This window comes from Podarcis melisellensis (assembly GCF_964234715.1).
Source record: "Podarcis melisellensis genome assembly, chromosome: 3".
NCBI lineage: Eukaryota > Metazoa > Chordata > Lepidosauria > Squamata > Lacertidae > Podarcis > Podarcis melisellensis.
In genome coordinates, this window is record NC_138530.1 from 62,915,287 (window position 1) to 62,932,457 (window position 17,171).

The 17,171-nt window shown below is 41.0% G+C and overlaps 2 protein-coding genes across 2 annotated transcripts in view; both read left to right on the forward strand.

Annotated features, from left to right (window-relative positions):
- MOXD1 (monooxygenase DBH like 1) overlaps window positions 1-2,778 on the forward strand; it is a 34,836-nt gene extending 32,058 nt beyond the window's left edge. The window contains exons 11-12 of the mRNA XM_081907157.1: window positions 726-894; window positions 2,498-2,778. Coding sequence (XP_081763283.1) covers window positions 726-894; window positions 2,498-2,662 — 334 coding nt within the window. The 3' untranslated portion in view covers window positions 2,663-2,778. The remainder of the gene's footprint in view (window positions 1-725; window positions 895-2,497) is intronic.
- A 1,164-nt stretch (window positions 2,779-3,942) lies between these two features.
- Window positions 3,943-17,171, forward strand: part of LOC309366303 (uncharacterized protein) — a gene marked incomplete at its 5' end in the record, with an annotated part of 130,252 nt that continues 117,023 nt past the window's right edge. The window contains 2 exons of the mRNA XM_081904754.1: window positions 3,943-4,110; window positions 5,249-5,289. Coding sequence (XP_081760880.1) covers window positions 3,943-4,110; window positions 5,249-5,289 — 209 coding nt within the window. The remainder of the gene's footprint in view (window positions 4,111-5,248; window positions 5,290-17,171) is intronic.

The window sequence follows — 17,171 nt, forward strand, 5'->3', positions numbered from 1 at the left end:
AGTGCACTAGCCTTTCTTGTTCTTGCTGTATGCAAGGCCCACCTGGGAGCTGAGTGCTCAGTGCTGAAAGGGAGTCTTTCCACCATGCAGGCCCAGCAGCACCTGCTGCCTCCCAAGGTTAGGCGGTAGCCTCACATTCACCTTTAGTCAGTCTCCATTGGGCCACCAAGGCTGGGGACATCCTCTTCCCAGGCTCCTGTGGGACAGGGGGGCAGCTCAGAGACCAGGAGTGGCAACAGCGACTGCCCAGAGGACTCCCAAGTAGAGGGGAGGGGAGAGGAAGTTGAAGGAACATTCTACAAGGGAGGGTGTTCAAAAACGAGTGAGAGGCTGCCAGCTCTGCAGGCAAGGGGTAATATAACTGGGCTCCTGAGCCCCACAGGGGTGACCCAGAAAGAATGTAGTTGGTCAAGGGAGCCATGGACTCAAAAAGGTTGAAAACCTCTGCTCTATAGAGTTCCCTCTTCTATAGGTTGGACAGGGCCTCAGGTGCAAGTTTCCTGGTTAAGAGATGCATTTCCTGCAATAAGGGCTGGCTCATTGGAACTTTTCATTATAAATATTAAAAAGAATGGATGCATTAGTCATTCTGTTGTTGCTGGTATTAATACATTAATACCACAGCAGATAAAAATATTTTTTTCTTTCAGAGAGGCAGCATTCTAAATATTTGGTACAATTATTGTAATAATGGTGGGTTTTGCTTCATTTTGCTTTTATTTCAGGACTTGGCCATTCATTATCAAGAGTCCAAAACAATACAAAAACCTGTCTTTCATGGATGCAATGAACAAGTTTAAATGGTCCAAAGAACAGGGCCTTTCCTACAATGACTTTGTTCTTAGGTTACCAGTGAATGTAAGATGTACCAAGACTGACAATGCAGAGTGGACAGTAAGTGTAATCCTTAAAAACAACAACCAAAAAACTGCTTGAGCTACTGCTAATCTGTATATTTTATTAATGTGTTGTGGTTGTAAGTTGGAAAGGGTGACTGGATTGCATCAGATATTTTAATTCTTATTTATTTCATTTATGAATCATTTATCATGAGGAATGCCAAAGTGATTTACAATAAAATGGCATATATATATATAACAGTTTTCTATATCAGGGATGTCCAACTTCCAAGAGACTACGATCTACTCACACGATTATAACCTGGCAGTGATCTACCCCTTTTCCTTGGGGTTCAGGTCAAAGTTCTTGAGCTTTATTTAAGGGAAAATCCTCCCATTGGGGGGGGGATTCAGGTCAAATTTGTTTAACTTTTTTTAGGAAAGATGCTCCCTTTTTTTAGGGGTTCAGGTCAATGTTGTTGAGCTTTTTTAGGGAGGTAATATTTGTTAATTTAGGGGCTTAGGTCAAATAGCTAAAAAAAGGTTCATGTCCAGAACAGATACCAACCAGGATAAAGGCACCTGTCTGATATGCAGTGGGAGGGAGTTGAGTTCCAAAGGGCAGATGCCACCATGCTAAATCACACCACAAATCATCATGAAGGAGGGGTTGTAACTCAGTAGTCACAATGCATCCTTTAACAATGTAAGAATTGACTTGCCTGATGAAACCATCTAGTTCAGTTTCTGTGGAACATATTGGACAATCATATCTGAGATTAATAAGGCAATATATGAATGAGCCATTTGAGTGTGCACCCAGCTCCATCACTCCTCTCTTTGCATGGGTGAGTGAACAAACCAGGAAGTCTACCATTAACTATTGTTTCCCATTTCCTTCCAACTGGTTAATGGCATTAGAACAAGGCCGGATATGTAGCTGTGGTTGAAGTCTGATTAATATCCTGATTTGTTTGAAAGCTGTTTACTATCATTTCCCAGTTCAGACAAAACAGAAAAGTATCATTAATGAAAGACTTGCTTGCTTGCTTGCCTGTCAGATGGTGTGAAGACTGAAGCAAAAGGCGCTTTAAAAGGGCTCACATATATCTTGGCTGAATATACTTATTCAGTATATGAATGGTCTTGGGGATTTGCAAAGTACTTTAGTAACCATAAATTCTATAAAGGAGGGATAATGTCTTATCAAGAAACCGAGTACTCTCAGAAGCTAGAAGGTAGCAAGGATTTAGATAATAGATTTTAAGGGCATTAAGAAAGTAACTAGCTGTTGATTACGGCCATTGGGTTTAGTTGGGATGAATAAATCTGTGTAAATAGGTGTAAATGCTTAATAATAATAATAAATTGCCAGAGTATTCTGTTTTGTTGGTATTGGTGCTTACTTAGATCAGGATTTCCCAAACTAGGGTCTCCAGCTGTTTTTGGACTACAATGCCCGTCATCCCTAGCAGGACCAGTGGTTAGGGATGCTGGGAACTGTACTCCAAAAACAGCTGGAGACCCAAGTTTGGATCTGCACCCTGACTTAAACTGTAATACATTAATAATATAGATAAGGCACAGATGTCAACTAAATTCTTTATATAGCTCAGTAGTATATGCAGCTTATAATTTTATTTCATTTTAAATTTCAGATACAAGGAATGATAACTTCACCACCTCAAATAGAAAGACCATACAGGACAGAACCAATTGTCTGTAGTTCAACTTCCTGCTTAAACTGCAATCTGTTTTTAACTCTATTGATTGTTCTGTACACGTCACCCACTGCTGCAAGAAGGAGTGGGCCTTTTGTATAATAACTCTGATTGTACTCACTTTCATTTTTTTGTGCCATGCAAGTCCTGAAATGTTTGCACTGTTGCTCTTGTAGATTTATTTTTTTACATATTAATAAACTAAATTCATTTCAAAATAGTGTTCACCTCATTTGAAAGGGGGGGATATTTCTTTTTTGCAATCTAAATTGATTGGTATTGTTTCATTTTATTCATCCTGGCACAACACACCATGGAAAAAGCTGCTCTGTATTTGGATACCATTGTAATAAACTAAACTTTATCTATGTAACCTTAATAATCATGAAGTTTGTTGAATTATTTCACCTCTGCTCTTGATATATGTAAGATAAAAAGGTGGTTTTCTGTAGAGCTGGTTCTTGCCAGTGCCATATTAGTTCTGCAAACTTTTTTACTCCTTCAACAAAAGCCATAAAAGTGTTGTAAATCACAAACATGAATGAAGCAGAATCATAGAAGTCTGTTTCTGTGATACTGGCTAGTTATTATCCATATAAGAAGTCCTGTGTCCATGTGTGGGGAAAAACCTTCACTCAGATTAGCAATTTACCCTGATATTCTGGTCTGCCATTCAAGTGTACTATCATAATGTGTGACTTTATGCATTAAAAATTGCCAGCTTATTTGACATGATAAATACTATTAGCTTCAGCCGCATCATTTGGCCATAAATGGAAATGCTATTTTATACAACTTTTATAAATGTTTACTTGGAAGGAATCCCATTGATCTGAGGTAAATGTACTTCACAGTAAACATGCTTAGCAGATTGCAGCCATTCAAACACATGTTCTCACTTCACTTTTCCAATGGTTTTGGAGAAATTTACAGTTTAGATACCTTACCTTTGATTTCCTGTTTACTTTTCACTGCTAGCCATATGAGAAAAAGCTTCTACACTTTCTGAACAGCTATACAATTGGTTACAAAGTAGGTACAAGTAGGTGTGTTTTACCAAATATGGCTTTCCATTGCTTGGTAAATGTGTGCTTATGGCAGAAGGCCTTTGCTGACTTGGTTTGGAATAAATAAAACAAAGCCCTATTCCTTTTTCATGAGCAGTCAACCTAACAGAATATGAACAAATGCAACTTTGTTGTTACCAACCATTCTGTTTTGGTTCTGAGATAATGGAAAGCCATTCAGGCAAAAGGCATTTAGAAGATAAAACTCCTAACGTTGATAGCAAGCAGCACTGGATCGTTTATGCTTTGACGGCATCAGGCTTTTTTAAAGATCACACAAAGAAATAGAAGTCTGATTCAGCAATATATGCAAACATGCGCAAAAGGACATTTCTAACAAAACAATATGGAAGCAAATGTGTAAATACTAAATTCCCAGCAATGGAGGGAAAGAGCTGGAAATCAGGATACAGATTGCCAAAAATCGAAACTCAGGTGGAAATGGAATATGTTGGACCTAAATGCAACAGTGAGAACAAAAAGGTAAGAACTTGTCGCCTAACATCCTTTGACCTTGCACACTTGTACAAAAACAGGCAGTAAAGTATAATGTCTGTCAATTGCTTGTTCAGTTGTGTATTGGCATGTACAGTTTCGGCATACTAGGTCTACATCCCTTTACAACAGCTGTGAGTAATAAACATTGGTAAGTACAGTTCAGAAACAGTGCCTATGGGAAAGGAGCATAATGGAACATGTTTGTGTATGATTATCATAGATGGACTTTTGTTTCTCCACACACACACACCGGCACTGAACTCTCCTATAGAAACAGCACAGAGGATGAGGCACTAGAGACTTCATATGAATGTTAATGTGACACACATATTGGAGTAACCTGTTAGGCCATGGTAGCAGCTCCAGAGCAGTGCACAGCAGAGGAGAAAGAGGAGATCCTTCCATCAGAAAAACAGAAATGCTTTCAGTGACAGAGCAATCTTCTTACGGTTATGTTGAATTCCTCCCAAAGCTCTCTCCTACATAATTAAAGCACAGATTTGAAGCAGATAAGAATTGTATACAGTCATACCTTGATTTTTGAACAGCTTAGTTCCCAAACATTTCAGCTCCTGAACGCTCCAAACCCAGAAGTGACTGTTCTGGTTATTTTGGGAAGCCGAACATCTGACGGAGCTTCCTGCAGCCAATCGGAAGCCGCATTTGGGTTTCCAAACATTTTGGAAGTCGAACGGACTTCTGGAACAGATTCCGTTTGACTTCCAAGGTACAACTGTATTTTACAGTTAACCTTAGTGTGCACTTGCATTCCTCACTTTTCTCAATCCAGAAAACAAAACTGGCACAAGGGTTTCGATCAGAGGAAATATTAATGCAAAAGAAATGCAAAGATGTAATCTTGCATCATGGGACTGGGAATGCCACCTTCAATTGCCTTAAAACGTGTTTATCCTTGGCCCATGCTAGGGGCAGCTAGTATGCTGCCACAGAAACAAACAAACAAATCGGTCTTTGGAGAGAGGCTGAGATATCTGATGAATACAGTCATGATATGGGGCTGATATTGTCTGCTTTTTTAGAGCCTTTCAGCATGTCCTCCTTAAATCTTGTCAGAGTCTCAACAGATGTTAACTTAAAATAATTCATTCTTTTCTTTCTTTAGGTTCATGGTTGCTTTTCCTACTTGTGGGGAGATATCTCAAGGTATGGCTGTGATGTGATAATACAACATTAGATGCTTGTTGGGATGAAGAAAAGGATCTTCATCATGTTTATATAGTAGAACTCCTTACCTAGGAGGTTTTTTTTTAATTCCCCAGTCTCCTTGCTGATTGGCCAAGATATTTCTATTCTGACAGGCATTTGACCTGCAATGTTAACTTGTTAATGTACAAGTTTCCGAAAGATACATTTTGGTTTAATAAAGAAAGATATTTATCCTTCAGTCCATAATAAAAATGAAATTTTCAATTATTATTTGCAATTTCAGCTAAATTTTATAATGTTCCTAACAGTATATGGATTAATATTATCCTGTATTTAGTTATTAGTTATTTAGTTATTAGTATTTAGTAAATAAACAGACTCCACTTCTCAATAAATGGATTGTCATACTTTTTTCTCACACATTTTAACCACATTTAACAACTTACATATCTGAACTATGTCCCGTGGTTTCAATAACCAATCGTCCAATATAGGAGGGTTAGGCTTTTTCCAGTTGGGACTGATTACCATCCACACACTTTTCAGTAAGCAAATAACCATCTCTCTAGCTTCTATGTGAACCATATCATAAACATAATGAAGCTGGGTAACCAAAGGATTCCTAGAAAGAGCATATTCTGTGAATTATTCAATTTCATGAATTGCCATAAGCCAAAAGGACCATATATTCTGGACAGGACCAGACCATATGATTTACATCTCCAACTGTGTTCGTTAGAGCCATTATAAATACTGTATGATTATCCCTTTGAGGAGTTAAGCACCAATGAAAAAGCAGCTTGTACAACTTTTCTTTCAGACTTATACTTACCAGGTTTGGCACATATTTCCACAAATCATTACAATTATTCATTTGAAATTTCAAAGCTCAGGCCTTTCACCCATCTTGTAATGTTACATATAATGAAGAAGAAAAGACTCTTCAAGATCATTTTATCCAAGTTTAGTTGAATTTAAGCCTTTGACAATAACCCTTGAGATTAATTTCCTCTTTGTATTACTCCACACTGCTTACATTTTGTCAGGATTCAAAAGCTTTATCAGATTCCTGTCTGTATTTATTTATGCTATACATAATCCCGAGGGCAGCGTTAACATTGGCAAGAATTAGGTCAAATGCCATTTGTGCTTTTAAATTGGAATTTCTTAACATTTGTGTTCTACAGCTACTTCTCATGAGCCTGACACTGCAGTGATGGTGGGATTTTGATTGTGTGATTATATGCAATAGCAGAGCACATGATAGGAAAGAAATCACTTTAGATATTTTTAATATTCCCCCACCCTTAAAAATGGATGTAATGGTTGTAACGGTTCAACTGGCTGGTGGTGTAACATCAGATACAAAATCAAGTCACAAATACAAGAGTCCAAAGAATATGTGTATAGCTATTCTTCTGGACCAGGAAGTTACTTTTGGCTGAGTCGCCAGGGACAGAATCGGGGAGGCATACAGGTGCCACATGCTCTGAAAGTTTGTTTAGCAACCAGGCATTTTCAGGGAAGTAATGCCGGATAGTCTTTCTTTCTGTTGGTTTTACAGATGGATTTAATGCTGTTTCATCATTCTAGATTTGTATTTTGTATTTTCTTTGTATTTCTCTTACGTGCATGTTAGCATGAGGAACAGAATCACATCCCTCTATTTAAATTTACAGCGATGTCTGAAAGTGCATGGATATAACTGATGTTGCTAGTTTAGAAGAAAGTAACTCTCTACCACTTTCTTTTGCTGCAACTGTTAAAATAAACACAGTTCACAGACAGTTAACTCAGAAGCAGCTTTGTCATAATCGAGATGTGTATTCAATCCGTTGCTATTTAACTTGCTATTATGTTGTTCTATTATTTCCCAGCGGTTATTATAGTAACCAGCCATTACAGCCACCAGATCTACAGATATAGAAACATTTATTGACTCATGAAAATGATCAGTTTTGCTTTCAGCAGTGTTTCTTTTGGCTGCATTTATGCTCCCCTTCCCCCTGTTTCTAATGAAACTAGGCTTTGAATAATCTCTTGCTAAGGGGATCTTGTGATTCCACATTGTTTCCATATATAAATTACTCCAGTTCCAGGAAGAAAATTTCAGTATATCAACACTGTAGAAAATCTCCACCTGTCATTCAGGATTTGGCATGGGGCGGCGGCATTCTAAGGTGTTTTTTGAGAGCAGTATGACACCAGGGAGCAAGTGGTGCTGTGGTCTAAATCACTGAGCCTCTTGGGCTGGCCAATCAGAAGGTTGGCAGTTCGAATCCCCACGGCAGAGTGAGCTCCCGTTGCTCTGTCCCAGCTCCTGCCAACCTAGCAGTTTGAAAGCATACCAGTGCAAGTAGATAAATAGGTACCGCTGTGGTGGGAAGGTAAATGGGGTTTCCATATGCTCTGGCTTCTGTCACGGTGTTCTGTTGTGCCAGAAGCAGTTTAGACATGCTGGCCACATGACTTGGAAAGCTTTCTGTGGGCAAACGCCCTGTCCCTTGGCCTGAAGCGAGATGAGCACCATACCCCATAGTCGCCTTTGACTACTGGACTTAACTGTCCAGAGGTCCTTTACCTTTTACCTTACCTTATGACACCAGGAATCTATTTCATGGGTGACGTTCTTCTTGGCAGGGATGGGAAAACAAGACCTGTTGTGTGACCCCCCCCCCACCTAGTTTTATGGAGCTGCTAAAACCACTGAGCCTCCCAGCCGAACTACATCTTACAATACAGCTGTGTGTAGCATTAGCTTGGCAGCTTTTTTTTTTTTGTTTCAAAGCACTCATGGAAAAGGGGAAGCAGTAGGAGAGGGGTGCTTAATACTCCATGTGCTGTTTTCTATGGAAAAACAGACACACACACACACACACAGAGAGAGAGAGAGAGAGAGAGAGAGAGAGAGAGAGAGAGAGAGAGAGAGAACGCTCTACTGTATCCAGGGTTTCTGACCTGTCTTTACCTTAGAAATATAGGGCTGAAATTCAGGGAACGGGTTGGGAAAGGGGATCAGAGGCAAAGGGGCCAAAGATCTACGTCACTTTTCCACACTGCAGAGCTGGCAATAGGAGTTGGTATCAATGAGCATTTCCTAAAGCCCACCTCAGCAGGGATCTCCATGGCTGAGTACCAGAGCCTCTTGGAGCTTAGCATTGCTTCTTGCTCTCTCTGACTGGCCCCAGAAGGACAACACCAAGAGGCAACAAACACATGAAGAAGTCTTCAGATCACAATTGCATAACAGGGCAACTTGTGGTGTCCCAGTGATGCAGCACTTCTAGTCCTCTGGTTTATTCACTTATTTGGCAACAGCATTTCGTGCAATTAGTGTGGTATCATTAAGAGGCCTCTCAACACTTAATGCTTTTAAACAAAACAAAACAAAACATTTCAGGAGTATAACTGTTGTGAAGCATGAGAACTGCACTATTGCAGGATATTATTTAAAACTCTTCAAGAACCACTTTCCCAGCTGCAGTGTACATTAATGCTCCCCCTGCCCTTTTTCTTGTGAATACAAGCCCTCCATCTTACATATACATGCCTCATTTATTTTGGTCAATTTGCCAGTTTGCCATTTGACCTTGATGGATGTCTGTAGCAGCAGCTCTCACAGACTTAAAGTGCTACGGAGCATCGGGTGAGCGAGCAGAACAAGCAGCCTTTGTCTGAAACAGCACACTTATTTCTGTCACAAACAGTCTGCCGGAGATATTTTTGTGAAGCAGCGTGACATAATCTGTCTCTGCTGCACTTAGGCTGACGAAACCAGAACTTCCATTGTGGCTGCCTCTGAATGGAAAGGCAAATCTGTTAATTGGCTTAGTGGGTTGAAAAAAGAGAAACAATCCCTCACATCTCTAAGTTCCATTTCCTGATAATGATCATTTGGTGGTTGTGGAGACATTGGAGCTATCAATAAAGTGTTGCAATGAATTCTTCCTGAGGGGTTAGTGGGAAGAAGTGAAATGGTTCTGAAGAAAAGTTTTTTCTTCAGAAACAGGAAATACCTTAGTCTGTGAAAATTATGTAATTTATGTGAGTGTTTATGGAAAACGTGGTCTGCTGACAAGCTACAAATGTTACAGTGGTATGCCATATTGCTGTATGGTACAGTATTGAATTCCAGAAAAGGAAAGGTTTATGATACAGCTTGTTTCTGACAATGTGACATCAGTGCAGAGCTGAGAAGAATGACAGTGGTGTCCTGTGTGTGGAATTTTTTGATACAATCTGTTAACTGATGAGGCATGTAACTGAATAGTCTACTAGAAATAAGAATTGATACACACATGATAGATAGATGATGATGATGGTGATATAGATAGATAGATGATAGATAGATATAGATAGATGATAGATAGATAGATAGATGATAGATACATAGATGATAGATAGATGATAGATGATATAGATATAGATAGATAGATGATAGATAGATAGATAGATGATTGATAGATAGATAGATAGATAGATAGATAGATAGATAGATAGATAGATAGATGATAGATAGATAGATAGATGATAGATGATAGATAGATTTAATCAGTGGCTTTCAATCAGTGTGTTGTGGCACCCTGGGGTGCCTTGAATGATGGACCAGGGTGCTGAGAGCAACACTGGCCTCTGTCCCTCTTTCCTTTCCTCCCTCCTCTGATGCCCTCTCACGTCTCTCCCTCCCAAAGGCTTGCACAGCTGTTTGTTGCAGCAGCCCTAGCTATAAGCTCCACAGACCAATGATGCCTCTGGGAGGCACCTCTCTTTGGGGCAGAAGGGGGCAGTTCAGAGACCAGGGACAACAGCTGTAGTTGCCCAGAGGATTCCCAAGGAGAGGGGAGAGGAGAGGAGGCCGAGGGAATACTCCACAAGGGAGGGTGTTTGAAAAAGTATGAGAGGCTGCCAGCTCTGCAGGCAAGGGGTGACATAACTGTGCTCCTGAATCCCACAGGGGTGACACAGAAAGATTGTAGTTGGTCAAGTGAGCCGTGGACTCAAAAAGGTTGAAAACCTCTGGTATATATGGTATTTTACTTTCACTGCAGTACTGTTGATAGTCTCAGCGCCTAAATGTATGTAAGTTGTAACTGCTATCACCCTCCCTTTTTTACATTAGATTCCACTTCCATTGTAGCCCAAAGTGTGCTGCAAACTATTCCTCCATCCGCGTTATGCCTTAATATTTTACCCTTTACTGGGAAAGGCTCAGAAAAGAGCAAGTGAAATGATCAAGGGCTGGAGCCGCTCCCCTCTGAGGAACACTTACAGCATTTGGGGCTTTTTAACTTAGAGAAAACTTAGAGAAAATGTAAGTAACAGGAGATATGATAAAGAAGTATAAAATTATGCACAGTGCGGAGAAAGTGGACAGACAAAAGTTTTTCTCCCTCTTCAAAAAAGCTGAATGGTGGAGTATTCAGGACCTTTTAATACAGCATAGCCAAACTAGGGAATTTGCTCCCACAAGGTGTTTTGAGGGCCACTAACTTGGGTGGCTTTAAAAGAAGATTAGAGGAATTCATGGAAGATTATATTTCATCTTCCAATCAGGCTTTGGACCTACCACATGAATTATTGGAAAAGATAAGGGGCCAACAATCTCACAGGCCAGTAGAACTCTAGGTTTTAAATCCCCTATCTTCATCTCAAGCTCTTCCTTATGAATGTATGCATATATTTGTGAATATCAGCTCACTCACCACCATAATTTACCTTATCATATGTATCCCCCACATAGTTCCAACAGCCTTTCTTTGCTTTCCGTTTGCCTAGACAAATGCAGCACTAGCTATTAACCTGAACCACCTACCCTGACCCTCAACATACAGGCTGCCATACAATTTTTTATCATCATGGAACATCTTTCATACCAACTTACAGCATGGCTAGGAATGGCCCCATGGAGCATCTTTCTCTAAGTGTTTCTGGGTGGGTAATAAAATGGGTGAACATTGAATTAGAGCGCAATATTGATACTAGGCAGGATACTGACTGAGAAAATAAATTTTCTATGGCTGTGGATTATTTGGGAGGATAGTTAAAGCATATTTAATTGATTTGGAGCAGGATCTTTTGGGAAAGTAATTGGGGGTAAATGAATTGAAGAGAAACTTATCTAGGGGGATCTGGGATAGGATACAAATTTGTTTAATACCTTTCTTGGGGGTTATTTGGATGAAAAACTAGCTTGCCTCCAGTGATATCTAAAGTCTAACATAGCTGGCAATACCTCAGCCAATTTGCTTGCTCCTTTTATCACAATTGCTTCTAAATTCAGCAGTTTCGTGCTGGAGTCTTCCCTTTGAAGATCCTTAGTTAAAGAATGGCAAAGGCTTCTCTGGGCTTCTGTTTTGCAGAACTATCCCACTCCTCAACCCATACAAACATTTCCAAGGGTGGGTATAAACCAAAGCAAAACTCCCACAAAGGAAAACCTGCCAGAAAGACATTGGAGACTTGCTCACAAATTACTTGGCACAGCAGTTGCGTTTTTTGAGTGGATGCTGCCATCTTATGGTAACAGGAGAGAATAGATATCTCAAAAGCAAAGTGATGAGAGCAATGAGCAGTTTGCTCTACCTCAGTGAGTGGGGCTTCTGTAAACTAAGCAATGCAATAAGTTGTATTGGTGAAATATTCCAGTTTGTACATTTTGTGGGGCCGAGGGGATATGATCTTCAAGGTAAACTTGCTTCATGGATAATAAGCAGTGTAGTTGATACATGGTTTAACTTCAATAAGTTGGAACCAAAAGATGTCATACCGAAATACTCAGGATGATGTGATGTGTCAGAGGGATCTATCACAGCTCTATTCATATTGATGTTGTTTTCCCATTGAAGGCTTAGTTGGGCATATGTTTCATACACAAAAATGTGTGTGACATTACTGTGAACAACTTTCACATGTGGCGAGGGGGAAGTAGAAGGACCATGTGAAGGTGGGAAGGGGCAGCTGGGCACACTTGCCCCAGACCTTGGAGGGCAAAACTGGCTGGGGACTCCCACCAGGGGCCCACAGGACTTATGCTACTTGAGCTTATAAATTTATTCCAAAAAGACTCCTGCCTTGGACCTCAGACAAGCTCTGCCCAGTCCTGGGAAGTAGGATCATGTCCGTCAACCTCCAGTGTTGATGCATGCCTCATTTTCACCCCCACCACTTGTTCATTTAGTAAGCAGGAGAAGAATCCTTATATGCACACAAGGTCCTACACACAAGGGGTTATGGTCTGAAGGCCCCTGAGGCCACCAGCTGTTTTTAGATGAGTGAGACACACATTATGACACCTTGGAATTCATGGAAGGAGAAAGGCAGGATATGAATTAGATTTGGCACTTTCTCATTCTCACCAAACATTCAGCCGACAGTGGGGGGGGGGGGGGAGGCCAGCCAAATGTATGGATGGCAGAAGGCAGGAGGTGTCTAGAGCCAGCAGCTTCCTCACATTAGAGATTAAATCTAAAACCCATTCCATGCAAAAGCTGTAGGGCTGAAACCGTGATTATTATTTTTTGAACTTGCTGAAGTTTACATTAAAAAGCATTTCATATTGCTTTAAAACTTGAAGATGTGCTATTTCTGGGATTTTTTTTGAGAAACATTCAATTTTTTAAAATAAAGTTTTCCTTACAGAAAAGAGTGGGTAATATGGAAAAGGATGGTGGAGCACTTTGTTATAAGAAATGCCTTTGTTGCCATTTGCGAAGCTATTTTTTGAGCCAGGCTCAGCAACAACTTTGCTGTTGGAGTTACAAGCCTGGGAAAACCCCCTAAAAGACACAGAATGTCCCCTGGTGGCATTGGTCGTCTGCTGAAAAAAGAGAAATCCATCCCTGCAATTCTTTGCAATCTTCACACTGAATGGTTGATTCTGAGGCCACTTTTAAAAAATAAGAATAATCTAGCACATATTTTCTTCGTATTGATAATGCAATACTGAAAGAGGAAAGGAAGCATTCGTAAATTAAATGTGTCAATTAGTATACAGCATCCTGAAAGATGGCATCCTTTCTATTGTCTCCTCACAATCACTCTGTATGACACACAACAATCTCTTAACAATAACATTTGTGTGCCATGTTCAGACAGAGAAGACCACCTTGCAATTAGAGAATTATCTCTTCACTCTAAAGCCTTAGGCTGTAATCTAAACTTCCTCCTTATGCTGGGTGGTGGTGGTGCTGGGTTGGACTGAGGCTTCCCTCTGTTTTTTCAGTCAGCTGAAGATGCCAGCTGTGTCACTGACAGGCTGCCATTCAGTTGATGCTGGCAACCCCCTCCCCCCACTTCTGCCTGCCAAACAGAAGGCTCACCAGTGGCATCCCCAAAACTGGAGTTCAGCAGATAGCCTGAAGCGGGTGTTCCGAGTGAGGGGTGAGCCTGACCTGGAATCTGCCTGACCCAGTCTCACAGCCTGCCCTGACAAGCATTGGGCCCAATCATTGCACCAGCCTGGAGCTTCTGCAGGTACCTCAACTGATCTGCCATTCACTCAGACTCATTTCCAAACCCATAATACAGCATAATGGGAAGGGATTATTCACTTCCACGTGAACAATTGGAATTGTCAGGTATGTCACAGAAAAAAAACACAAAACTGACCTGGAAGTCGTTCTAGTTCAGCATTCTCTTGTCACAGTGGCCAATCAGATCTCCATGGGAAGTCCCTGAGAAAGTTAAGAGTTCAACAGTGCTATCCTCACTCATGATCTCCAGCAACTGGTACTCAGAGGCATATGGAATACTTTTTTTAACGTAAATCTTCCAACATTTGGCTTCATTCAGAAATGCCCTCTTCTGAAGTCTAATGTGTTGTCTTCTGCAGTCTAATTGTTCACTTACATAGATGTTGGATTTGATAACACCATGATCACTATTACCAGTTGGTTCAGCAACATTTGCATCTTGCACCAGGCCTTAGGTGCCACTGAAGTCCACGGTGCCCTCCCCTCTTATTGGTTCCATGGCCAGCTGTTCTAGGGCAGAGACATTTGGGGTATGTAGTAATTTCCCCTCTTTGACCTGACTGGAACATACATTTGCCCAGTCACTGTGGTTAACAGGCTCTCTGACTTTCTTTAACACTGTATGTCATGCATATGCCATCAGCAGGGCATCCCATACCTGACCTTTCCGCAGCAGCTATTATTTATTTATTTGTTTCACAGAAATTATATACCATGTGATTGTAGAAAAGAAGCTACATCTTGTGTACTTAGTAAGCCTCAGCCCTGCTATTTAATTTGTACCAGTGATGTTATTTCCTTTGCGCTGCTAACATGCACAAAGATGTTGTTTTGGAAGCTTCCATTCCTGCTGCACAGGCTCAGAGACACCAGTTATTTATACACAACCCTGTTGAGGCATCTGTGACAATCAAGATAGCTTGCTACTTTGACCCAGAGGTTCTGAAGGGGGGACGACTGCTGAGTTAAGGTAGCCAGGCTACTTCTAATCAGCTGTGTTTATCCAGATGGAGTTAATAAATATGACCGAGTCAAGGTGAGTGAGACAGCTGTCTGTGGAAGCCTGCCAGGGTGTCTTGGGTAAAGGGAGAAAGCTCAGTGACACAGGAAGGAGAAAGGCAAGTATTTGCAGTTGGTACATGACTGCTAAAACAACTTACGCAGATCACGGTAGACCGAATATTCAGATAATCTCACCTTATGACAGGCATATGTTCAAGCAGCAGAGCAATGGAACTATGCCAAAACATAGAGGCCTTTCCCTCCCATTCTGTTAAACAGTAGACAGTTTTTAATACCAGCACTGTCAGAAGTGTGTGGATGTTTGGCTGTGCAGCCACAGTCACTGGCCACGAAAGTTGTCAGCAAGGATTCCCTCCCCCACCCTCTTTTAATGACTTGTCAGAATTAATGCAAAGAATAATGGTTGTCTTCAAAATCCAGCGTTTCCTAGGACAGTGCAACTGAACAAAATTTAAAAGGGTCTCTAAAAATGCCATGTGCCCACAAACAGTGCTGCCATGTTATTATGGCCAGGCCATAACTGCATCAGCAGTACTTTATGTGCTCTCATAAGACTGTCATGTTCTGTGAATCGACCCTCAGTGCCTCAGGCAGTTTTCTTTTCAGAAGTATGCAGTGCCAGCCCAAGTTGTTGTGCTACCTCAAACAAAGCACAAATTGTGCCCCCTCTCCCTCCACCTGCACTGAGTCCAACTTTTTTAAAAAAAAGCTTGCTGCCTATAGTTTAGTTTCCAACATAAAAAATTGCATTGATTATACTTGTGTTTTAATGATCATTTATATTGTTTTTAAATTGGTTTGTCCAATTCAGCTGTGTTTTAACTTTTTTGTGCACTGTTTGATGGGAATTTTGAGCAGCTTAAGAAATCTCCAAAAGAAATAGTAAATACTGAGGCATGAATTCTTACCTTATTCTATCCCACCATTGTGGTACCACCTGCTACACAACAGAGCCAGCCCTGAGCTAATGAGATGCAGTAATTTATGGTGCTCCCTATTTGGTGACACTTTCATGTAAAAAGCAAGAGACATAATCAATAGCAATAATGATAAGTTTGGCCTCTTAAGCTGCAGTTATTCTTTAAGTGAGGGACAAAAAATAACTACTGACATAAATCACAACAACATTTTGTCTGATGTGGACAGAATCTCCACCAGTAGAGTTTTTCAATTTCACTGCTGAAGTGCTGTCAGAACATCACCTGATTCAATGCTGACCAGCTTTAGGCTTCATCAAGAGACGAGAGTCCTTCTGTTTTAACAACAACAACAACAACAACAACAACAACAACAATAATAATAATAATAATTTATTTGTACCCGCCCATCTGGCTGGGTTTCCCCAGCCACTCTGGGCGGCTTCCATAGAAACCAAAAATCACTAAAATATCATACATTAAAAACTTCCCTGAACAAGGCTGCCTTAAGATGTCTTCTGAATGTCAGGTAGTTGTTTATCGTTTTGACATCTGATGGGAGGGCGTTCCACAGGGCGGGCGCCACTACCGAGAAGGCCCTCTGCCTGGTTGCCTGTAGCTTTGCTTCTCGCAATGAGGGAACCGCCAGAAGGCCCTCGGCGCTGGACCTCAGCGTCTGGGGAGAACGATGGGGGTGGAGACGCTCCTTCAGGTATACTGGGCCAAGGCCGTTTAGGGCTTTAAAGGTCAACACCAACACTTTGAATTGTGCTTGGAAACGTACTGGGAGCCAATGTAGGTCTTTCAAGACCAGTGTTATGTGGTCTCGGCGGCCGCCCCCAGTCACCAGTCTAGCTGCCGCATTCTGGATTAGTTGTAGTTTCCGAGTCACCTTCAAAGATAGCCCCACGTAGAGCGCATTGCAGTAGTCCAAGCGGGAGATAACTAGAGCATGCACCACTCTTTTTGTTTTCTTTTTGGAGAATGGCTAAGTCCCTTTGACCAAAACTGTTTCCCTTCCCTGAAGTGCAAACCATTTCTGGTTTGCAGTCTGCTCTTGGAAACCTTAACTATCTCATCCCCACCACAGAACTCCAGTCCCATTCTCCTCCCATTAATGAATGTCTACTTGACCTTTGAACAACCCACTTTTCCCACCCAGCCTATATGTGGGGAAACACTTGATCACAGCTCAAGAACACGCAGCTCACTTTAACTTTCCAAAGTGGTTGGCTGTAGGCCTGGCTATGAATGGGAGCGAAGAAGCGTAACGAAAACGTAACTGATGTGTTTGGCCTGCACCCAAATTACTTGGGTCCTCTAGTAGAAGATGTATCTAAATCTCTAACTGGGTTTTCATCACTATATGTGGAGGAAAAACCACTGTTTCAAAAAACAACAACAACCCACCTTGAATATTGGGCATATAGTTTCTACTGAGTGGGTCCAAAAAGTTGGGATGCTTTGA